Below are 24,261 nucleotides of genomic sequence, written 5' to 3'. Positions count from 1 at the left end.
ATAATAACTCCTTTCCTTTGCTCACAGTACTGGATGGGTTCCTGGAGTGCCTCCACTCCTTCACTGGGTTTGATATTCCAATAAGAGATGAGAATTGTGCTTTCCAGAGACCAAAGAAACTGAAGATTCCAGCACAGAAGATACAGAAGTGTGGGAAACTGGTGCTGCAGTAATTGGTACATGACTCCAGGTGTGTGAAATCTCTGTCTTTTGGAACAGCAAAAAAAACCAAACCCAAACACATGCATGCTCTCATTTACATAGGAAGATGAGGATGGTAGCTTAGAGTCTGCAGGTTTAGTATCAGTGTTACAGTGCGATATAAAAGACCTTTGAAGAGTGTTAGTACACCCTTACTTCAAATTGATGTTTCTGGCCTCTGCTAAGATGAACATGGGTCTTCTGTGTATGTTTGCGATCGGATGTTTTTTCTCTAAAGGTAAGAGGTTTTGGATAAACAGATAGCATTTGTGTGGAAATAATATTATTTATGACAAAATCACATAAGTTTGTGCCAGGTAAGTTGTGTATGGGCAAGCTGCTTCTGCCTGAGAAAACTCCATTGTGTTGCATTTCTTTTACCACACTGCAACTGGAACAATAATATAAAATTAGTATTTCATAAGGCTCTTTTATAAATTGAGCAATTCTCTTACACGTGCTACATAACTGAGATTATGTACAAAGAGTAGCTATACAAGTTGGATCACTTTATTTTCTTCACAAAATATGAATGATGGCTCTTTTCAAGACCTACCTAAGTTATTGTTAAAATGCTCAACGGAATTTAAGACGATGGAAGCATAGATTGGCTTACGTTGGAAGAGTTTCTCCCCCCTGCTGCAGGCAGGGTTGCAGGCAGGTTTATCTTAAGTACATAATACCTTTAAAGCTGAATAAAAGGCCGCTGTTTTCAATGCAGAAAGGAAGAGTTTGTAGCTTTCTCAGGAGTCGTTCCCAGGGGAGGAGGATCCCAGCCCCACTCCTGGGTGCCTGAACCTTTGTTCCAGTGACCTCTGCTGCTATTGCTATTCCTGGTTTAAAGGTACAACCTGAGGAAGTTATCCCTTTTATTTGTTTGCAATGCAACTTTTCACGAGTCTAAGGGGCAAAATATTTTCAATGCTGTTTTGTTTTTCCTATTCTAATTAAACGAGAGGTTAAAACGACACGACCAATTCTTCTAATTAAACTCTGGGGCTAAGACTAAGTTTTCCTAGTGTCTGTCGCGGGGTAAGCCTATCAGCGCATTTCCGATGGCTCTGTTTAAAGCAGCCACCCCATCTGCGGGTGTAGAGGGCACGTTTCTGGCACCGCTCAGAAACAGCCGGGCAGCGCGCAGCAGGTGCGCGCCCGTTCCGTGCCGCCCCAGGCGCGCTCGGCCCCGCCCCAGGCCTCAGGCCACCTGCAGGGCCGCCCTCCGCCTCTCGCGCCCATAGGCCGGCGGAAGCCCGCCCCGCGGCGGAGCCTGGCGCCGGTCTTCAGGCGGGCGGCGGCCGGCCGCTCGCACTCGGTGCGTGGCGCGCGATGCCGTGCGGGCAGCCGAGCGGCGGCGCCGCCCCCGCGCTCTACGTAGTGGGGGTGGACGTGGGCAGCACGGCGGTGAAGTGCCACGTCTATGACCGCGCGGCCGCCGTCAGAGGTTCCGGCTGCAGGAAGGTGACGCGGGGGGGGCGCGGGGCCGAGCCGCCCTCGGGCCGGAGGGCTCTGCGCGGGCGGTGCTGTGGGCGCGCGGTGCTGCGGCGGGGGCTCCGAGCGCCGCTCAGGCGCGGCGTGGCCCGCGGTCGTAGGCGGTCCGTCGTGTAACGGCGTCGCATGGAGAACTGCGACCGGAGCGCCGGCCGTGCGCGGGGCCGCGGTGACGCCGTGTGTCGTGTGCGCAGGTGGAAGCGCTGTACCCCCGGCCCGGATGGGTGGAACTGGATCCCGAAGTTCTGTGGAGTCAGTTTGTCGGTGTCGTAAAAGAGGCTGTGCAAGGTAACGGCTCGCGAGGTCTGTGAGAAGGTGGTTGTTTGTTTGCTAAAAGTAGTCAGCTAATGAGCTGGTAAGTTGCAGTTAGTATTTATTTCTAAAATCGCGGTGGAAATTGGCGGCTGAGCGCACGCGTGTGGCGCGCTGTAAGGCCGTTATGTAGAACAGCACCTCTCTGTCAACTCTTTCGTTCGGCGGGCGCAGCACAGCAGCAGGGTGCCCGCTGGGTGCTGGTCACAGTGCCCTGCTGCTGGCCCGCGCGCCTCTGTGCAGAGCGGGGCGGGGCTGCTGTGCCAGTGCTGCTGTGCCAGTGCTGCTGTGCCGCTGCTGCACGGGGCTGGAGGGGAGCAGGGTACTGCGTTTGCGTGCCCTCTGTCACAGCCTGCTCTTTCTTCCCTCTTCCCTTCCTCCATTCCTCCTCCCCCGTTCTGTGGGATGAATCAGGAAGCAGAGGTTCTCTGGTTGCTGTTAGAAGGGGAAGCTGCTGCTGTGATCTCTATCAGCAGGCCACTTTTAAGCACTTGTGCAATGTGAGCATGAGCCCAGGGTGCTGTCAAAGCAGCTGTCCCACCCTCCTTTCTGCCGGGGTGCTGAGGTCTGCGGCAGTTTCCCCCCATCGGATCACCACACCTTGTTGTTGTGCCAGTAGAGTTTTGCAAGCATTTGTGCCAGCACACGAGAGGGCGTAGTGCTGGGGCAGGAGTGATATCTGAGGGCAGAGAGCGGGCACAGGGCACTTTGTTATGGAGTTGTGGGTCTGTGTGTAGATGAGCTGAGGTAGCTTGGTGTGCACTGAGGTGGAAAGTGCCTCTGGCTGCACTGTTCCGCTCCTTTCTGGCTGAGGTTTGGCCCTTCCTAGAAGCAGCTCACCAGTTGCCCATGTCTTGTTTTGTTTTTCTCTCTGATGGATATAAGCCCAGTTCACAGAAGAACTGAGAGAATATTGTGGTTGACACAAGAAAAGTGTTGGGAGCAGCTCATAGCTCATGGAGGTGGGAAGAGCAAGCTGTGCCACGCCAACTGGCAGTGAACTGCAGCAATTCTGATCTGGTTCTGTCTTCAGCTCAGACCTGCTGCTGGAGAGAGAGAGCTGCTGTTTCTAAGCCAGCCACTCCTAGGTTCCCCGCCCTTATGCTCTTGCCAGCAATGCTTGTGCAAGCAGGTGGAGCCAAAAGTCTTGCAGAAGCACTGATCTGATTTTCAGCTGATTGATATGATTGCCCACATCAGCAGAAGGACTACTAGGTCAGTGGGCAGGGGGGAGGATGGGGCAGGAGCGGTGGGAAGTCAGGTGGGCCCTTTCCCTTTGGAAGCCCTTCTGGAAGTGTCACTCAGAAGCTGTCGGTTGCCAGGGTGTAACCACAGCACTCACAGTTTGCTCAAGTAGTTGGGCTGAGGGTCCTTGAGAACAGCAGTGCTTTGGCCAGAACAGCCTGACAGTTACATGGAGTTTTGTACTGTATCGTTTTTTCACATAATTTTTCTTCTCTAAGCATACGTGGAGGTACTGTGGAAGCTGACTATGGCTACTTTGAAAATGGCTGGGAACAAATTTAAATACTTACATCAGTTTATATATTAGAGAAGCTGTTTTGCTACGGTTATTTGAAAGTAAAGTGCAGCAACAAAACGTGCATGTACCAAAAGTACATTCTTCTACATCTGGATTTGAAGTATATTTTGTTGCATTCAATGATTAAATGGTGCACATAAATTTCTTGTTATTATAAAAGCTTGAGAAGTATAATGTTTAAGATGAGCAACACCATTACTAAAGATAGATGTTAAAAATCAGTCTAGTTTTGCTTCTCCATGGCATTTCTTCCCTTTTGGTTATCAGGGTTTTCCTGTTTGTTTTTAAATTTGTAAATATGCTTATTCCTATATGCTTTTGTTCACATTCATCCATGTGACATTCACATTTTAACTGGTTTCTTACATGTAGATGTGACAGTCTTAGTGCCTTGCAGCTTGCCTGTCTCTGGGTTTGCTGAAGTCAGGCACCAGCAGGCCTTTCAGATGGCACAGAGGGTCAGAGTATCTCTGCTACTTCTGTGAGCAGTGCAGCTCTATTGACTGCCTTTGCTATCAGTTGGTCTGATGCAGAGTTTTCCATCATGTCACTGGGTAGCCACTCAGGTGCCCAGTCTATGTAAATCTGTATTCTATTTATTTCCTCTGCATTCCACAGATTTTCAAGTTATACTAGACAAGTAATTGGGGGGGGGGGAGGGGGAGAGTGTCTTCAATTTATTGCATTTGTTTTCTTTTTATTTTCTAGCTGCTGGACTTCACATGAGGCAAGTTGCTGCTCTTGGCATCTCAACACAAAGATCCACTTTCATCACATGGCACAAGTACGTATATGCTGTATTAGTTAAAATGAATTCATGTTCATTGCCATTATCTGGTCAGGAACAGCTTGTAGAAATCCTGAACTCGGTTTGGCAGCCAATGTCAGTCATGCTCTGTTGTGTTGGCATGGCTGCACTTTGCAGCAGCTCAGAATTTTTGCTTTGATGCTTTGGAAGAAATTAATATATATTGGTCAGACTTAATGATCTTGAAGGTCTTTTCCAATCTACATGATTCTATGATTTTATGATTCTGTGATTTTTTTAAAAATTCTGATGAGAAGCCTTGTGCCCAAACTGTCTGTGTGCCTATTGCCAGTTTCTCACACTCAACAGGAGGAAGTGCCCTTGTGTTAGGAATCAGCTTACTGTTAAATGCTGTGATTGAAAGTGGTGTATCCTATTGACTTTTGAGGTGGGGCTGTATATGTTCTGTGATTGGAAGTGAGGATGTTCCAATGCTGCTTTTCAGGAGGACGGGGAAACCTTTTCATAATTTCATAAGCTGGCAAGATGTAAGGAGTGCTGAGCTTGTGAATTCCTGGAATAGATCCCTTCTGCTGAAGGTAACACTTTGCTAAACAGCATGTTGCTTGAATGTATTATAACCACTTCATTTTCAGGAAGCAGAAGGATGGTATATGAAATACTGCAGATACCTTGAGAACGTATTCATATGAAACACTGCTTCCTAAAGCCTTTAACAAGAAAGTAGACAAGATTTGTGTGGAAAATGGTACTGAGAAAAAAAATAAAGTGCATGAAGTTACTTAATTATGGGAAAATATGTCTGTAAGTCTGTCATGTATTCTGTTATAGTTCAGTCCCTTCATTGTGTAAAAGTGTCACAACGCTGCTGAAGCACAGTTTTCAAATGTAGGTAATTTGTGGTTGGCAACACTTTGGGAGTTGTGTTTTCTTTTTAATGAGGTCATCTAAAGAGGGTGCATTTTATGCTGCTCATGCTCGGGCTTCTTTTAAAAGAAATGTTATTCTACGAGGGAAAACTGAACTTACTTTTATGTAAGTGTGCTAGCATAACAAAAACAAGCTAAAAACTGTGTTTTGTCACGTATTTTGAGTGGAGCTTTAATGATTAAATTTTGATTACTCTGTTAAAACAGAATTGAGCTTATTTGCTGTAGAACTATCAAGGGAAGAACAGTGTGTAATACTGTGCATTGTGCTCAGACAGGGGACTGTCTGTAATACGGAGCAGTTGCTCTCTGTGCCAGCAGAAGTCAGCAAGACAGACCTGCTTAGTGCAGCTGCTCTTTTCTTTGGTGTTGGTTGTGGGTAGGCTGCCACTGAAATTGTAAGTAAGGATTTTTTAACAGAACTTGAGCACGAGCATTGCTTTTGTCTAGATTGTCATCCCTTAGTACTAATTTATAAGAAACGTTTAAAGGAAAAGATTGAAGAAGTAATTGTTTTCTTTTGAAACAGGTAATCCATGTTATTTTTACAGTGCTTCATTTCTTTACTGGAAATGATCGATATTTGGCTCCGAGCTTTCTTACCTTTTCAACACAACAGACTTCTATGAAGTTGTCGTGGGTTTTTAAAAACATACCTGAGGTAAGCTGGAAAGTAACTTCCTTAATCCATCATAATGGCTACTGGGCATCACCTCTGCATGTTTGTTTTGTTTGTTCCTTTCCTCAAAACAAAACAAAAAACAAAAAAGAGTATTTCACTTAGTATAATTGTGCTCTTAGTTATGATACTTTGTTTGCACGTTTATTTTCTGTGGCACATTCCCAGCTGGCACTGTCACCTTGCCAGTCTGCACTCTCCCAGTTTTCATAGTTACCTGTGCATTACCATACTTAACAATCAGATGCTAATTAATTGCATGTTTTGTTGTAGTTCAAATTGGAAAACACGTGTAAAATAAGTTGTGCTGGCTCAATCTAATGGAACAATGACCACTGAGCTATTTCTTACTCAGTTTTTTGCTCTAATCCTTACTCTTTTCCTCATTGTCTGACTGTATTTATAGCTTCATTTTTTTAATTATTTCTGATAATTTTCAGGTTATTTTTTAAGAAAATTGTGATCATCCATTTTTGTCTTTCCTGTGTAAAGAAATCCCTGTGTGTTTTTTTTGAGTTTGTCTATTATAAGCCTAACTTTGAGAAGGTCTGTGATAATTTTTATGTGCACATTTTGGTTGGGTCTGTTAAAAATGTGAGCTGTGAGTTTGGAATTATACAGAATTAAAAGATAGGCAGCTTCTGGGGCTTTGGTGTGAGATGAATGTTCTCCATAGATTTTTCAGGCTCTGATATTTCAAATAAGCGATTACCAAACCAAAAAGCTCAGAAATGTGTCTCTTGATTACAGAGAATAATGCACTCAGTCATGCTTTCATATGAATTAATTTGTATGTTCTTTTTCTAAGTTCTGTGGCTGTATGCAGCACTGGTCAGTGGACAATAGATGAAACATTACTTTCCTATTTTAAAGGAGGAAAAAATCTCGAGGGGAAGAGCGATTTGACTCTTCAATGACCTCATAAACCAGAAAATGCTTCCTCTGTTTTCATTCTTCTTGAGCACATATTATAAAAGAGACGCATTCCTTCTATTTTTGTTATTTTGTTGTTAAAGTGCAGCATGCTTTGGTCCTCATTTCCTTTATCCACCACTCCACTGCACTAAGAAGATTAATTGCTGCTCTTTTCTCTGCAGCAACTGTTAGAATTTGTCCTTATTCTCTGCTAGGATCACAGGCAGTTTTTCTGTACGATAATACTACTTGCATAGCTGGCTCACATTTCTTTGAAGAAATACTGAGTATTAGAGACTTATTTTCTAAGGGTGTTATTAACACAAAGAAAAATGAAAAACGAGTCAGGAAATATGTTTCTCTTTGTTGTATCCAATATGAAATTCTTTTTTTCTGTATTTGTTCCCAGGCTGATGAAGCTGCCAAAAAGAATAACTGCTGCTTTGGAACAGTGGACACATGGTTACTGTACAGACTGACTAAAGGTGAGTGTTATGGTTGTTCTTAAATGGTAATAAAACTTACTGGAATCTAAACAGTGATATTCATGACTGTGACTGAATTTAAATATGTTTTGATCATGTGTGCTTTTTTTTAATTAATGGTGAATATTTACCTTTAAAAAAAAAAAAGTTTTCAATTAATTTTTGAGCACTAGAAGAGTAATCAGAAAAGGAAGTGATTATTGTGTCTAATCAGCCTTTTAAACATCAAAGATTTAAAGAAAATTATTAGAACTAACTACTATTGATTGAAAAAAGCATCTGCGGAAAAAAAAGAGCCAAGAATTACAAGAAATGAGGAAACATGACAAGGTTCTGTCCCAAAACAATAGCTATGTGAAGACTGACGGTTCAGTCACTGTACAGATGATGATGGAATGCAGTGCAGTCAGTGATCAGCTCTTTTCTGGGCATCTTCATGAGACTAAAATGAAGTAATTGGAATACATGCATTGCAGGGAGCAACAGGAGTACTTGGTGTAGCAATGGTGTTCAGTATGACCTTACTCATAGGCATTTATGTTCTGTGGGAGCTGTGGAGACATTTAAGGAAAAAATGTTTCTAATGACTGAAACATTTGGGGATCTGAAACCTTTCTTCTTTTTTCATGCTAGGTTCTGTATTTGCTACAGATTACTCAAATGCCAGTTCTACAGGCGTTTTTGAACCCTTCACGGTAGGTGCTGTTGATGCCGTGTAAACATTACTGCTATTTGCTGCACTCTGAGAGTGTTTCTGATGTTTTTGCTTTTTTTTCCTGTTATTTCAGAAATGCTGGAACCCCACTTTGTGTAATTTGCTTTCCATTCCAATGTCTATTTATCCTCCAGTGAAAGACACAAGGTAACTGTGAAGGTTTATTTTTAAGGATATGATACCTATTAAATTAACTGCTTCTATAAAAATACTACATAAAACCTGCACAGGAGAAGTCATATAGAAATTTACTAAAATAGTTTAAGCTTTGATTATGTGCGTAAGTACAGTTTTAGTCCTACATCCAGAATTTTATTTTGACCATCAGTAGTTCTTAAAGCGATAGTTTTAATACTTTCTTTAAAGTAAAGATGTAGCATTACATTTAATTTATGTACAGACACAGGCCTTGTATGTCTGGCTTTTGTTTTAAAAAGAAGTCAATTCAGGGTTCTGATGTTTCTCATAAAACTTGTTCTAAGCTTCAATTTTGGATCAGCTGACTCCGAAATATTTGGGGTACCTATTCCAATAATGGCATTGGTGAGTGAAGATTTTTTTAACTTAAATTCATATTTCTGTGCCTATACTTATTTATCTAGCTCTGATTTAATATGTGGTTTGTTAAGTAAGTATTCCCTACTCCTTCACTGTGTTTTAATTATAGTAGAACTAGTTATTAAATTTTGCTTCAGAAACTAAGCTTACAGCATAGTGGAAAGGGATTTCTAGAGGTTATGGTCCATTGAAGTTAGATGACCAAATGATTAAATACTGAACATAGAATTTAACTGATCTGGGTTCTATTCTAAGCTGTGATAATCTCTCTTTAGCTTAAAGTCACTTCTTCTAAATAGAGGCTTGCATGGGATACAGCCTGACTTGGCTTCAGTAAGACTCTATGCGTGTCGTAGAATTCTTAAGTTTGGGAAAGACCTCTAAGATGATCCAGTCCAACCATCCAATGAAAGGGTGTTTGTTGGTAGATCCACTTGTGGTACATTTTATTTATTTTCCCTAAAAACAAGGGCTAACTTGTCAGTGCATTTTTGTTGCTGTGGCAGGTAGCTGACCAGCAGTCAGCAATGTTTGGAGAATGCTGCTTTCAGCCAGGAGATGTTAAACTGACAATGGGTACAGGTGGTTTCTGGAATGTTAATACAGGAGGGAATCTGTGTGCATCACACAGGGGTAAGCTGTGTTTTACATAATTTCATTTTATTTAACAGTTTTCAATGATGACGATACAAAATTGTTATGCTCAGCCTTCTGTCTTCAGCTGTAGAAAGACAGCTTAAAAACCTTTTCAGGGCAGAGGACTCTGAAAATTTTTATTTAGAAATGGCAGGCTTAGTCCTGAAATACAATTCCTAAGAACAGAAAAACAGAGGAGAAAAAACAAATGAATTAAGACACCATGTATAATTACTAGTGATACTTCTTGGTAGCAGTATTGTATAGTGGAGGAATGGAGGTGTAAGGGATTGGTGCTGTTATTTCTCACATCAAAATTTTCCAGTGGATCACTGTAAGTTCCAGCCCTTGGGCCCTTGTACTTTGAAGTGTATACTTAGCAATTACTAGTTTTGTATTAAAATACTAAAAATGTGTGTTTCTCTGGTGTTGAAAATGTTGTAGTTGTGAACTCTGATGGTCTGCCAAGTTAGTTAGTTTGTCATAAGTGGTTATTTTAATTCTTGGAAGGAAATTTAAAAAAAAATACTATGTTTTTATGTGGATTCATTGTGTTTCCCTGGAAGCACTGTAATTTAATTACGTCTTTTGTTTTGTTACATGGAAAATCATTAAGGTCTGTATCCACTGATTGGTTGGAAGATTGGGGAAGAAGTTGTTTACTTGACTGAAGGCTCTATGTCAAACATTGGCACTACCATAAAGTGGGCTCAGGATATAAGTAAGTAGTTTTTATTTTGTAGTAGGATGTAATATATTGCTACTTACTACTGTGCTTTGTAGGGTTATAGCTATGTTCTTGGGCTTTGTGTTATTATCCATGATTGAAGAAATTAGCCTACATGTTTGGGACATCCACAGTATTTGCAGGAGGTTCTCTGGTGAGTGTGTTTACTGCAGATAGTTTAGATTTAGTAGAACTAATCTCTGTCCTCTTAAATGCCTTAGATTGGTTTGCACACATTTTGCATAATCATTTTCTCTTCAGATTCTGTCTCTGAAGTCATCCTTTGCATATTATTATTTTCCTGAAATGTTTTACTCCTGAGCATAACAAGCTTCCTGGTATCTTTTTATTTGTTTATTCTTAACCTGGTATCCAGACTTAAATAGAAGTGGCATAAAGGAGACTTCTGTGGTATTTGTTGTTTTGTGGTATTTGGACTTGAGAAGAAACACAGGAACTGACTGCCAGTTTAGTCTAGTTAGCATAATTGTGGATGCTACAACCCACAAATACTTAATGGTTAATGGTTTTGGGAGATTGCTAGCTCTACGTGTCAGAGTTAGCAACAGGCTTGAAAATACTTGCATATCTGTTTAATAAAAGCCTAAGCATACCCTAGCCTTCTAGTAATTGATGTTGAAAATTACCAGTTGTTTATAGGAGAACCTTTCTCAGTGTTCTATACACTATTTACTTGTCTTGCTTAAAAACTTGGTAAGCCTTACTGGGGCGCAAAGAAAGAATTTATGACCCAAATTTTAGATTATCTGAGAAGGGCTTTCCTGAAGTATAGCTCACCAGCAAATTCCACAATTAAGTTCTCAACTCCTAGTGAATGTGTGCATACACATGTAAATTTACATCCCCTTAAGTATTGAGTATTGGTTCGTGGTTCTTCATCAGAGCCATTAATCTTTTGAGGAAATTACTCATTTCCACACACAGTTCAGTGCTACATAAGTAAGTTTCCTACTTCAAATTTCATGCTACTTACCCATTCTTAAAATGGAGATTGTTGGTATATGCAGAGCAAAGAGCATGAGGGGTTTTTTAGTCAGCTAGTACTGAAATAGACATGACCTATAGTTGCTACTATGGGCAAAAGATGGGGAAGCTCTAGAAACAGATTTAAAAAATAAAACTAGAATACTATAAAATACTATGCTACTGTATTTCTAATAAGCAAGACCTTTGTTTTCTGGAAACACAATTGCAAGAGACAATGTTAAGAAACTTTTATCACAAGTAAATAGTAAACACTAAATCTTTTGCTTTGCTGAAAGAATTGGGTCAAAACAAGGGAAGGTAATGGTATCAGTAAGGATGGTGAGGCTCAACATGGATGTAGGCGATATGTAATAACAGTAATGTTTTGGAAGTAGAAATTTCTGTTGCAAGACAGGATGGTTGAATAGTTTTCTTGCGGTGGTATGTCTAATAATTCTGAAAAAGTAGCATTTAAAATTGCAAATTGAAGTGAATCTCACTCAGTTTTTTTCACTCTCTATCCTACCATAGAAGTACTATATGGTTCAGAAATAGCAAGTGCGAGAAGAAGAAAAAGATATGATTTAGGCTAATTAGTCTGGGCACAGTAGGATCCAAAACTTTCAAACATTTATGGAGGTAAAATTGAAAGTCCTGGTAAGTTTCCAAGAGGTTTTTTTAAAATTGAGTTAGATTAACCTATCTTTGGTAGGAGGATTTACCTACTGTTTTATCTTGTTTAAGTAGTATCATCTACAGGAGATCTCTAGTCTCTTGATGATGTGTTATGTGGCCACCTAAGGAATGTATATGAGTGAAGAATAAGCTCAAGAGGGGATATTTGTAATGAGTGTTGAAAGGAGCCATCCAGTTAGTTAGAGTAACCTCTGTGAAAGAGGTAATAGTAGGACCTGATATTCTTGTCAGTCTCTTGTTTAAAAATAATAGTAATAATAAATATATGTACATACAGAAATTGAGAGCTGTTAAAATACGATGGGTAGCAAGGACTTCCTCTGTAGTCTCTTGGTGTTTAGCCTGACAGTAACAGTATCTTTGCAGAGGAAACAGGAAAATGTGTTTCATGTTTTTCAACATCTAGGGTTTTTTTTAGCATAGATGCTGCTGTTAGCTATCTCAACTCCTATTTAGATCTGTTTGTCTGGAAAGCTAATGATGTTTTACAGAACACAATGATCAAAAGACTCTAGCTTAACAGATAGGAGAGGGTCTTTATTAATTTAGTCTTCATCTGAATTTATGTGACTAGACATGAAATACAGGAGAAGTATTGATTTCCCTTAGAACAAATTTAAGAAATATTACAAAGGGACATGACTGGGAAGTATTACAAGAGGAGGTGGCCCAACTCTAGCTTTTTGTCTCTTAATAGTATATAAAGAAATCAAAATAAACAATAAAAGCATATGTACTATGCATCTTTACAGATCTTTTCACCAATGTAGATGAAACAGCAAAAATGGCACGGAGTATTGTTGATTCTCAAGGCGTTTGTTTTGTTCCAGGTTTTCAGGTAAAATTATAGTTTATTAATATAGTTAAGAATATGTTGTTAATAGCTCAGTTAAAATTACAACTTCTGTCTCGTTTCAATGTAGTAATTTACATCTTAACACCATATTTAATCTCTAATATTCATGTTTTTATTTTCTGTTCCTCACCACATCATGTGAGGATGTTTGTGGTAAGAATCCTTAAGTAGAGCTTTCCCTTGCAAGAGAAAAAGCCTATGAAGTAGGAATTTACTTCCATTGTGCAGATGGTGCAGACCTGACAGATAAACTGTGTGACTTGTCCAGAGTAGAACAGACAGCGTCTACAGACAGAGAAACTGAACCCATATCTTTTCTGTCTTCATTGAGATAGCACTTCCAAGTACTGTGCTAAAATAATTCCTTTTATCCTGCCTCTTTTCAATATGTAGTTTGTAATTCATCAGAGTATCTAGACATGTACCTTAAATATGAGTAAGTTTGGAGGTCCTGACACTGTGAAAGGCAAAGGTAACAATGGACAGACATTTCTTGGTTACACAGATTTTAACCTGTTAGTTTTTTCCCACTAAAGTAAGGTTTGTGCTTTGTTTGATATTGTTAGTGCATATATTAAGGATAGAGCACAGTGCATATATTAAGGATTTCCTGATATTTGTTTTGCGTTTTAGTCCCCTCCATCTTCCAATAGGTTTCTTATATTTTCCTCTTTATTTGAGGAGCTCCCTGCAATCACTTGGTCCCTTCTAAATTACAGGCTGTGGATTGTTTCTTCTTGCTTTCCAGTTATGCTAAATACCGTATATCCATCCTCTTGTCTGCCTTTTCCTGCTTCATGATCCCCTTTGCATTTCACATGTGGAGGTGAGATACTGTTCCTCTGCAGAGGCAGCAAGAAGGGTGATGGTTTCTTGCAGTTCACTGTAGCATATTAGGCTGGTTTGGGATTGATAGGAATTGCAGTTAATTACATTAGATGACAAATGGTGATAGCTGGGGAGCTGACACACTGCCTCTTCAGCTGCAGAACAGTTGCTTCCAGTATGGGCTTGACAATTGGTAATAATAATTTGTAATTTGTCACCGCAGAGTGACAGAGCTGCAAGTCAGAGCTCCTAGACAGACTTTCATACAGAATGAGAATGAGCAGGTGTTGCTAATGTAGTTGTTGCTGACCTACAGGCTGCAGAGACCCCCAGCCTTTTTTGTCAGGTTATGCCACTTACCTGAGCAGCATGAGATATTGTGACTGAAAGCACGCTTTCTGCAGCATAGCTGTTTCTATGCTGTGGGTTTGTCACCATGAAAGTAGCCGTTTTTCTCCACAAAAATTATTTGTTTTCTAGTCAGCATTGCTGTTCAGGAGAAACTTCATGGTATAGAATTGCTCTCTAAGTTGTCGTTTGGAATATTAACTTTATAAACTTTGCAGTGGATATGTTGAAAGGAAATCCTTCAAAAATCACCAGATTATTTTTTTCCCTCTTAGAAGTCTTTGTAATTCACTGGTTTGAATATGTACATCTTGGAATTATGTGGAATGTTTTTGACAGCTTGTCTTTCTGTGTGGGTGTAAAAGCTTGGGTTTTGATTTTTCACTGGCTTACAATACTCAATTTGATCATTCCCAAGGTTAGTGTCTTAGAAATAATTACTTTCACCTACAGCTAGACCAGCAACCTTCTGTCAAACAACTGCCATAATCATTAGCTTTATTTTTAGCATTGTAAAGCTTGGTTAAGCTAAGATGCTTCCATTTAGCATTTATTGTGAGAAACTGTGCTCTGAATAAGCAAGTACTGAGCCATGACAAATTGCAGTGTTTGCAGAAAGGATTCCCAATGCAGACAAATATTAGTCTGAATCTTACGTTTGACCCTTTAATTTTTGTAATATTTAAGTTCTAGAGATGTTGGTTTGTGTTCTTTCGCATGTGCTGGTTTTTCCCTGCCTTGCTGCTTAGACACTGTCTCCAGAATGAACCTCAGCTAGCTTCTTGGTAAACACCAAGAAGGTTCTGTTGTCTTTATTCCTAATTTGAATATTCCCAGTCCAAATTTAGGAACAATACTTCCAAAAAAAAAAAAAGAAGAGGAAGAAAGGAAAGGATGTCTGGATTTCTGTTTATTTTTTGACACCTCGTAACTGCAAGTAGCATTCTAGTAGACCAGCTGGGAGAGATTCTGTGTTAGTTTAGAACTGGACTGGGTCAAATGGTCTGAAAAGGGACATGAACAGAGTTGAATTCATCTGCTTGCTGCTTAGCGTCACTGGCTGGATGCTGACACAAATGGTCATATGGTAGTGTTTCTTAGACTTCACAATGATGGCAGTTAGGAGGGTTTTCATGAAGCCTGTATGTTCATTTCCTACACAGTGTAAAATGGTTCTCTACTGATCCATATGAAAGCAGTAGGAACAAATTCACTTCTTACTGGGTTGTACTGCTGTGATGCAGCACACTGAAAGGACATCATTGTGAAAGAAACTGAGTGAATATGTGCATTAATCATTCTTGCTTTTATTCTATCAGAAATGGGAGTTTGCTATGGTTGCTAGTAACAGCAAAAACAGAGCTATTCATTGGTCTGTATGAATGTATATGTACAACTATCACTTCATGGCTCTTTGGTTTGTTATTTTTTTTGTTCTAAAATGAGTAGTAATTTAACTGACTGATTCTGTCAAGACACCCATTCACAGAGCTTGAAGGCACACTTTTGGCTTTGTTTGATATGACTATCTCTGAACAGTGAATCTTCATTATGTTTCTGGGTGGGCAGATGGTTCCCTTCTTAGAATGGAAAGGGCACTTATGTATGTGGGAAAGGAAAAGAGTATTTTCTGTGACTTCAAATGTAGAAGTTTTCTGCTTAGGAACCCAGGTTTTTTGGTAGTTGCTGGTCATGATATACTATTTAAGTAGTAGTTCAGTATTTTCCATTCTTGTGCTGTTGCATATATAGCTACCCACGTATAGTTTTTCTCATATGCTAGCATTTTCTTCATTTACTTTGTAAGTGTGTCCATGCCTTTTATAAGCATGAAATTTGAGCTTTCATTATGTTTTGTCATAACTAATACATAACACAGTGCAACTAGAAAGAATTGTTTCAAATTGAAAACTGCTGTCTGTGGTAAAAATAGGACTTAACATTATCACAAACCAGATAGGACCAGCAAACTAATTCCTTGTGATAAAGTTTGTCAAAGGAATGGAGGAGTGGAGTGGAGGTTTATCCATCTGTCCTCCAGTACAAAAAAGACAACTTAGAGAGCATTAGAATTTTGGTTGGAAACTGTTAATCAGTGTCAGTGAAAACAGACTGCTGTGTAAGTTAATAAAAATGATTACCGTCCTTGTCAGTGTTCCTTCTAAGAGCCCAACTTTTAGAACACTTCTAAAACTGTAATGTCTGCTTGACTCCACTGAGTAGAAGCTGACATAAATGGACTTGTAATTCCATTTTTTCAGAGGTTTAGAAAAGGGAGTTAAAAAAAAAAAAAGGTGCAATTTTGCCAGATAACAGCAGTATCAATGTATAATCTTCATGTGTAAAACTGCATGAACTTTAGAGAGAAGTCATAAATGTTACTGTTACTTAGTATGTCAGATTTGGAGGAAGTCACTTAACACTTTTGCTGTTGAAAGAAACTAAACATTCACTGAATTAGCTAATAACACTACATACTGCTCACATATTGTTTTCAATTTTCTTCTTTCACTATGCTGCCTGTAATTGTCGTAAGTTACTTTTTTTCTTATTATTTGACTGCTTTCTCAAAAGTCTTCAAACATAACTCATCCAACTCATTGTGAAATCTTTTCTGCAGGTTTCTGCAAATGATCCATGCTTATGTGCCTCTTTCATGGGGCTGAAACCTACTACTACCAGAAGCCATCTTGTACGAGCTATCCTGGAATCTGTAGCTTTCAGGTAATTCCTTGCTTAACCTTATCAAACAAAACACTTGGTTTTGTTTTAACCAGCAGTATTAAATACATACGTTTTCTTCCACAGTTTGTAAAATACAAATTGTAGTCATCCATTGTAGTAATGTTGAAAAGGAATTTCTGCTGCCCCTTCTGTTCTTTTTAATACATTACAAATAAACCTGCATATATTTATTAGTTTGGAGTTTTTTGTTATGAAGTTGCCACATAGAGACTCTTAAATAATACTGTTTTTGACAGAGTCTAAAAATACTTTGAAAATTTGTCTTTACTTTCCTGATAGTGTTTTGTCAGAAGCTGTAGCCCACTCATATTTGCTCTTTGGCTAAAGTTTGAATCTTTGGTGTTTTATAAAATGCAGTAATAGGCACCTTAGATATGTTGAAATATTTGGATAGACAAGAACTTGCCAATTTAACAGTCAAGGCTGAAAATATTGCAGTTAGTCACTGATATTATCACATCTCTAGCTCACTGTGAAACATATTGTTCTGCCTTGCAATGCCAGCCAGCATGACTGGAACTGGATGTGAATACAGTTTGAGGCAAGGGTGTCTGGAGAAGGTAACAACATTCTGAATTGCTGCCGCTGTCTCAAATGCAGTTTTTTCTTCCCTGTAAGAGAAACTTGAGATGCAGTAATTCCTGAACTGAAGCCTGCATCTCTTAAAAACGAGGTAGAGAGCCTTTGTGTTTAGGGTTCAGAACAAGTCAGACTTAGAGCTTTCAGATGTTCCCTTTAAAGAACAGTTGGAGAAATTTCAGCTGACGCTTCTGTCAGTGTGCTTTCATCATTCTAAACCACTTCTTGTATCAACAGTTGCATTTTGTCTATGAAAACCTGTAATCATTTTTATCAGGGAATAAATGTGCATTCCATGGTGCCATGCATTGCAGTTGAATGGGTTGTGGTTTAGCTATATTTGTGTCTTTTTAATGGTATGATACTGAGTTTCAGAGTGTTTTTGTTGGTTTTTTTTCTAAAGCATTCTGGAAGCTTGTTAACTATGCAGTGGTTTTGACACAACTGAGGCATTTTTTTGCCTTGTATTTTATTTTCTGACTGTGTAGATACTGAAAGCACTTTATGGAATTCATAATGCTTAATGGAACTAATTTATTTTTTTAAAGAAACAAACAGCTTTTTGATATCATTGTGAAGAAGGTACGCATTCCTCTTCAGACTGTTCGGTAAGTTCCTTGCAGCTTCAGGCAGATCTGTGAGAGTTTGATATAAACAGGTATAAACTTGATTATGTATTTTATCTTAGTGTAAGAATTCTGCTGCTGAGAAATGGACTATTACCAATTAAAATGCTGATGTAACTTCAAAATTGGCACAGGGGGGTCATTTATTAATAAATGATTGGCATTGGTGGTTCTCAGTAGGCAGTAAGGACTTGCTCTAATTTAAAAAAACTAAGATAAAATTATTTTCATGCGGCATTAGAATACATATATAGCAATGCCTATTACAAAAATCATCCTACCCTTTATAATAAAATCCTTTTGTAATAGAATTTTTTATGTGGGGTCTACCACAGACTGTTTGTTTTCTGAAGCCTTAGTTAAAACTGGACCTGTTTTTGAGGTGTAAGAGGAAGAATGTTTTTACAATTCAAATGGAAAGACGTTGGCTTTATTTCAGTCTTTTAAGAAGTAAATCCAGTTTAGTGAGGCAATAGTAGAATAGGCTGGAATAGGCTAATCATAACTTCTTGGGAAGATTTAGCAGAATTTTGTTCTGGAAAACTACCCTGCTCATTTTAGTAGGTACTTAGTCTGTACACACTCAGTCTAGAGCCTCCAGCCTGTCGTGCTGAGAAAAGCCTTCCCAAAGTTCTCCTTCTGACAGCCAGGGGTCATTGCAGTGTCACAATCAAGAACAGTGAAGAGACTTTCTGTCACTTTCTGTGGGTGGAATACCCATGCAAAAGGAGAAGTAGACTGGCAGGCACGTGGACAGATGAGAAATGAGAATTTTGAATGGTGGAAGAAAGGTGAAAGTACAAAGGTAGGGGAAGGTACGAGTTCATGTGTTCCATCGCATGGAACTGAGTAGGTGAAGATACAGAAACAGCTAGGCTCAGTGCAGTAGTGATGGGTAGCAGTGATTCCTTAGGGAAATTCTGATCTTGTTTATGGCATAATGTAAACTTTAAATTGTGTGATCATATTTTGTTTTATTCATTAATATAAAATTGTTGTTTCATATAGTGACCATAATACAGTTTGCTAATATCGGTAGAAATTTAGCTTGTGGATTAAGGATTAGAAGATAATGACATACACTTCGTGGCTTTTTCTATACAGTGTAAATTTTACTCCCTTTCTTTTGTCCTCTTTACTAACAATCCGTTACTTCTGATCTTGTTTTATCCTGCCTTGAGGTACTTACCCTCTGTATGTTCATTCCTTTTTTAGCTACTGTCCCATATCCTTTGTTCCCAGCCTCTGCCTCCTACAAGCTCCTAAAAAGGTGTTGTTTTAATTAGTCTTATATATTCCTATTACTGCTTGTTGCTTGTCTCAACGCCATCAAGGAAAGCACTGAGAAGGCTGTTGTGTTCTGTGTTACAGCAGTCCGCAGTGGCCTCTACAAGGATGATCCTAGTGCTCTGTGGAGTACTGGAGTGCAGCCTGTTCAGTTGTTTAGTGAAATAATTGCACAGTGGAATGGCATAAAGGAACGTTTTGCTAGAATATGCACTGAACAGATTGAACGTTCAGCATATCTAGCAGCAAAGCTATATACAACAGTATTTGCAAACTTTATTTTCCTATCTTGTAGCTTGAATCAAATGAGTGTTTTATTTTTGCAGAACAAGGAAAATGCATGTCACTGATATTAAGATATTGACTTTGCAGGTAGCGTTTTTTATTCCATAGTGTAGAGGCTGAAATCCAGTTTAACTGTGTGTACAAATAAGCAAAATGCTGTTAACCTCACCAATCAGGCAGTATTTCATTATTTTACTTTCAGAAACATCCAAAATATGTGAAAATTTTCTTGAGGCATACTTGTGGCATAGAACATTCCAGCTGATGCATTTGAATTAGTGACATTTTCTAAGCAGCTGAAGGGTTTTGTTACCCAACACTTTTTCTGAAAATCCATTTGTGCATAAGTAACAGAAAGATCTGTGCAAGGATGTGAAACCTCAGGACTTGTTTTCTGAAACCTTGGTAAATAAGTATTAGAGCTAAACGCTTTGATTTTTCTTTTAATCTTTTATTCTTCTCTCCTTGTAGAGCTGACGGAGGTGTCAGTAATAACAGTTTTGTCATGCAGATGACTTCAGATTTGATTAATAAGAAAATAGAAAAGCCTTCGAATACAGATATGTCTAGTCTTGGTGCAGCTTTTCTTGCAGGTCTTGCATCAGGTATGTATACAAATACATCATCTAAAATTCATGCTTTCCTCAATAATATGTATGTTTGTAGATAAGGAAAAAATAATCAGGAAAAGAAACAATAAGAAAAAGCAACAACAGTGTAGACTTAATTGTAAAATGTCCACAATTACTTAACCCACTTTTATGGGAAGCTGCAGTAAAAAGTGTTCACCTTTGTACAGTCCTTTTTATTCATGTGCTTGTTGTGTTTGATGGACCAAAGAAATGGGTGAGAGGGCCATACATAAACAAATAAGGACCGTATTTGTATTTTTATCACAATGTCTCAATTTGCTGAGCAGTTTTATTCCTTAGTTTTACATAAATGAATAGCAACAGGAAGCTTAACGTGAAAAGTATCTGCATATAGGCTTTAGGGTTCCTTTGCATTTAGAAGGATACACTGCTAGAGAAGAGAGGTGAACCCTCTCTTCTTTGCTTCCTCTCTCTTCCTTGACCTGGACACTCCAAGTCCCTTTCCATTTTCATACTGTGTGAAGCAGTGCTTGGTATGCGTGGATCATGTGACAAGGAGGCTGCCTTGCTCATGTTCAGCACTGTGAAGCTGTATCCTGTCATCTCTGAACTGAGCCTTTATTCTTTGAGATTTTCACAGAAATAAGTACAGTGGAATTACAAAATAGATGAATGAAGGCAGAGGGGAATCCAGCTTTACTCAGAAGGAACTGGCTTATATAATTAACCTGACTTTAAACTACAGATTGTCAGTGGTTCTTAATGGAAATACATTTTGTAGATGGATACGTACCTCAGTAAATTGCTTTGATATGTGAATAACATAACTAAGATAAAATTACATGCTCAGGTAACTAGCATTACATGCTCAGATAAGGCTTATCCAGCAATTAAAACTGTAAAAAGGTCCTTTGGCAGACAAGAGTGATTCAATACCATAAATTAATCTGAATATGTAACAGCAGCTATTTTCTACCATTTATGCATTTTTTAGGGCATGAGGCAAGGCAGTAGCGCTAAGTTTTGGTTTCTGTGGCCCCTCTCCATTTAGAGGGACCTGCAGCTGAAGGCATAGTGTTGATGAAATTTAAGTGAACTTCAGTCTTCCAGAGCTGTTCCTTGGAAACTATCCCAGTTAAGCAGATGTGCTGTTGTCAGCATTCCAAACAAGTGGATGCTATTGGAAAGGAGTTTCACAATGTAAAAAAAAAAAAAAAAAAAAAATGCTTCCCTCTGAGAAAGTTGTTGGTTAAGTAAAGGAAAGCTGTCATGATTTCTTATTGTGTTTCTGGTTTGGATCTCTTGTAAGTAAATTAAAACAACTCAAAAATAACATATTTGTAGTTGAGCCTGAGAATGAACTTTTTGTTTATAGGACTTTGGACTGACAAAGAACAGCTAAAGAAGCTGAGGAGAATAGAAACAGTTTTTGAGCCTCAGAAGGACGAGGAGGAATACAAACCTGCTATGGACACCTGGATGCAAGCGGTGAAGTGCTCCTTGCACTGGTAGAAATTGACATTTTGGAGATAGAAGGAATCAAATTATAAGATTTTTGTGGTTAACAGAATGGTTAAAATTGTAACTGAAATTTGTGATGGTATATAAAAGTTACAAGGTCCTTCGGTAACCTTTATGCTGTTGGAGAACTTACCACGCCATAATGAACCTTCATATCATCCTCACACCAGCTGTAGTCCAGATGCAGCGTTTGTGTCCCTTCAGTGACCCCCTTTGGGTGGCCCAACTGCTTGAAACCACGCTTTATATGTTGGGAGTTTTTTCCTATGATGTGTTTTCTACTGAGGAACTCATCTCCCATCTGATCTTTAAAAGCTTTGATATGTTAACCATCAAGGAATCTAAAAAGGGACATGCACTTCCCTAGGTATTTCTAAGAAGAGTAAAATAATTATTTAGAGGAGACACAGGAAATTGTTTGCCTGTTACCACATTTTGATTCACTTTTTAAGGAAACATTTGACCCAGCTGTGTGATGGCATTTTTGTGGTGCCTCGGGATTATCACAAAATTAAGATGAGAAACAAAAGCAAATACACTTTCAAAACTCCTCCTTTCCAGGACTTTTATAGCTGATGTTTAGCAGCTATCTAGTTTGTAGCTATTTTTGAAATTTTATAAAGACAAAAACTACATTATATGGCATGATTAATATGAATATTAGCATACCTGTAACTACATTTAGCTTGTAAAAGTCTGTAATATTAGTATTTTCAAGTCCATCACTACATCCTATTATTATTGGGAGAAACAGGGTTGAAAGTCTTATTTTTGAAGTTACTACTTTTACATTTTTAAAATAAACTGTAATTAAAAAAACATGTAGTTAATTATGCATTTGTTCATCACTAATCTTAAATTATTACAAGTTTCTCAGGGCTACATGTAAACCAGTTTCAGATCATAATTTCCTACTTCAGAAAACGTTACTGGCTCTACCAGACCAAAAAGAGAAGAGTATCATTCTGACACTGTGAACAGAAGATGGTGGCCTTGCTCGTAGTTATTCTGCACTTCATTCTCATTGAAGGAGTTTAATTAATCAAAGTCTGCCTAAAGATAATGTCCACCTATGACCACTTTGATGACATCTCATGGTTTGTGTTCATTTTGTAGTTATGTGGTTTTCTAGGCTTGGCTGGGGTTCCCATGCTCTGTTCCCAAATAGATATCTAATGGGAGCTGAATCTGATTCTGTTGATACCATTTGCTCAAAAATAGCCAGCTGTGTGCCTTATTTGCACCTTTTCATTGTGGTGGTTCTCATCCTGCCCATAGTACAGCCAAAATACATGCAATTTTGCGTTTGGTACCAGGTCAGTTTAATAGTAAATGTAATGATATAAAAAGAAGTTAATATTGGTAATCTTAGCACTGTCATTTTAGGAAATGTACCGTGTTGAGACTGCAAATGTTTTATTTAGGATTGGGCAGTAATGGACCTCATCAGTCATGTGAAGATCAGGAATTCAGCTGAGAGATGTGTTAATGATCCTTGTGCATCCTGCCGTCACTGATGCATGTGGTGCTGATGGTAGGACTGCCTAATTGGGATGCAGCTATTATCCATGATGATACATAGTCTCATATTTTAGAATCACAGAATATCATAACTTGGAAGGGACCAACTCCTGATACTTGGGACAACGTGGCATAAAAAATTACAGGGTTGGTGAGATCTCAGAGCTGTTGGATTAATAATGTAAGTAGAAAGGAAAGAAAAACAATCTTCAAACAAATGAAAATACTCTCACCAGATGCAGTGTGAGTTTTCTTAAGAAACAACCCAGTCACTGATATATAAAATCTCAGTGTAATCAGCTTAGCAACCATTTTAAAAAATATTGTCTTCTCTCCTCTAGTGGTTAATTTTATGAAAAATTAATTCTCTCTTACCTGTTTTTGACAAGAATGTTCATACGTGCTCTCCTGTTGGAAGAAATAACAAAAGCAAAATAATGAATTGCTGTTCCAGTCTGCTAGCTTCTTTTTGTTGTGGTCTATGTAGCAAGATCCTTCAGCTAGTGCCATGTACTCAGGCTCAGGGAGCAGCTTGGACTCACCATTTGAACAGCAGCCTTGTGAAAATAAGGTAAGAACCATTTCTTGCCAGTCAGTGGAGCTTGAAATACAGATAGGTTTTTTAAAATGTTGGTTTTGTTTTTTTTCTCCTACTGTTCCAAGCCCAGAGGTACAGACAAAGTTGTCATTTTGTCTTCAGCAAAACAGATGTGTTGGTACTGCAGGTCAGAATATGGAGGTGTTCTGACCCAGAGGTTGGTCCACATTTTAGCTTGAGGTTTTACAGTGAGACGAACAAGTTCAGCTCACTCTTCAGGAGAAATGTTGGGTGTGGGAGTTATGGATTAGTGTTGGTATCACAGCACAGGTTGGGGCTCGCAAAGCATTGAAATCAGCAAACAGCACAAAGTAACACGTTATGAAAAGGGAAAGGGGGAGCACGGTGTTGTGCTGAGGCTTTGAGAGCACCGACTGTTTCTAGAGAGCAGCATCAGAGCTTCCGAAGTGTGGATCTTACTTTAAGAAATCGCTAACCCTGCTAATCCTTGCAGAGCTAAGGGACCGGTTACAGCCAAGTTGTCAGTGTGGATCTCAGGCAGTTTGGGATTTATGTAAGTTCTGAGAGTACAGATCAGTTTAGAACCTTACAGAAGTAGTAACACTCATTGCAAACTGATCGTTTCAGCAGCTTTGGACTGAGCAGTGTGTGTGCATACAAAGCTCATTCTGCAGGTGGCTGAAAGCCAGTGCCAACTATGGCAGTCACCGTCCATCTCCTTTCCACAATGGTTAAATGCCTTTTTCGTGTTTATAAGCATTGCGTAAAAATAACCAAATGAACTGAAAAGATCATTTTAAGACATAAATGACTTTTTATTGAGGTGGTATTTGAGTTCAGGTCTGGGTTTGGCACGTGGAGCGTAGGAGGAGT

The 24,261-nt window shown here is 39.0% G+C and overlaps 1 protein-coding gene across 3 annotated transcripts; it reads left to right on the top strand.

Moving 5' to 3' along the window:
- The first annotated feature begins 1,419 nt into the window (after window positions 1–1,419).
- On the top strand, window positions 1,420–21,511 carry GK5 (glycerol kinase 5). Of its 3 annotated transcripts, XM_085233285.1 has the most exons (16): window positions 1,420–1,659; window positions 1,884–1,977; window positions 4,253–4,328; window positions 4,798–4,891; window positions 5,772–5,903; window positions 7,246–7,321; window positions 7,955–8,016; window positions 8,110–8,183; window positions 8,519–8,579; window positions 9,101–9,227; window positions 9,847–9,951; window positions 12,393–12,478; window positions 16,293–16,396; window positions 17,545–17,604; window positions 19,666–19,799; window positions 21,163–21,511. In XM_085233285.1, exons 1-16 carry the CDS (start codon window positions 1,528–1,530, stop codon window positions 21,297–21,299), a joined length of 1,554 nt encoding a protein of 517 aa, XP_085089411.1. In that variant the 5' UTR covers window positions 1,420–1,527; the 3' UTR covers window positions 21,300–21,511. The 3 variants fall into 3 exon arrangements, with proteins under 3 accessions (XP_085089411.1, XP_085089413.1, XP_085089412.1); XM_085233287.1 differs by lacking the exon at window positions 1,884–1,977 and having other exon boundaries at window positions 1,529–1,659; XM_085233286.1 differs by lacking the exons at window positions 1,420–1,659; window positions 1,884–1,977 and adding an exon at window positions 2,045–3,216.
- The last annotated feature ends 2,750 nt before the right edge of the window (window positions 21,512–24,261 follow it).

This window comes from Meleagris gallopavo, chromosome 11 (assembly GCF_905368555.1).
Source record: "Meleagris gallopavo chromosome 11, MGAL_WU_HG_1.1, whole genome shotgun sequence".
Classification (NCBI taxonomy): Eukaryota; Metazoa; Chordata; class Aves; order Galliformes; family Phasianidae; genus Meleagris; species Meleagris gallopavo.
Note: the sequence above shows the minus strand (reverse complement) of the source record. Positions and strands in the feature narration are given on the sequence as shown.

Bases quoted from the DNA above. Each gene is read 5' to 3' on its own strand.
- GK5 (XM_085233285.1), top strand. From the start codon at position 1,528: ATGCCGTGCGGGCAGCCGAGCGGCGGCGCCGCCCCCGCGCTCTACGTA. The intron at 5,904-7,245 runs GTAAGCTGGAAA...ATTTGTTCCCAG, and splicing joins TTTTTAAAAACATACCTGAG to GCTGATGAAGCTGCCAAAAA. The intron at 8,184-8,518 runs GTAACTGTGAAG...ACTTGTTCTAAG, and splicing joins CCTCCAGTGAAAGACACAAG to CTTCAATTTTGGATCAGCTG.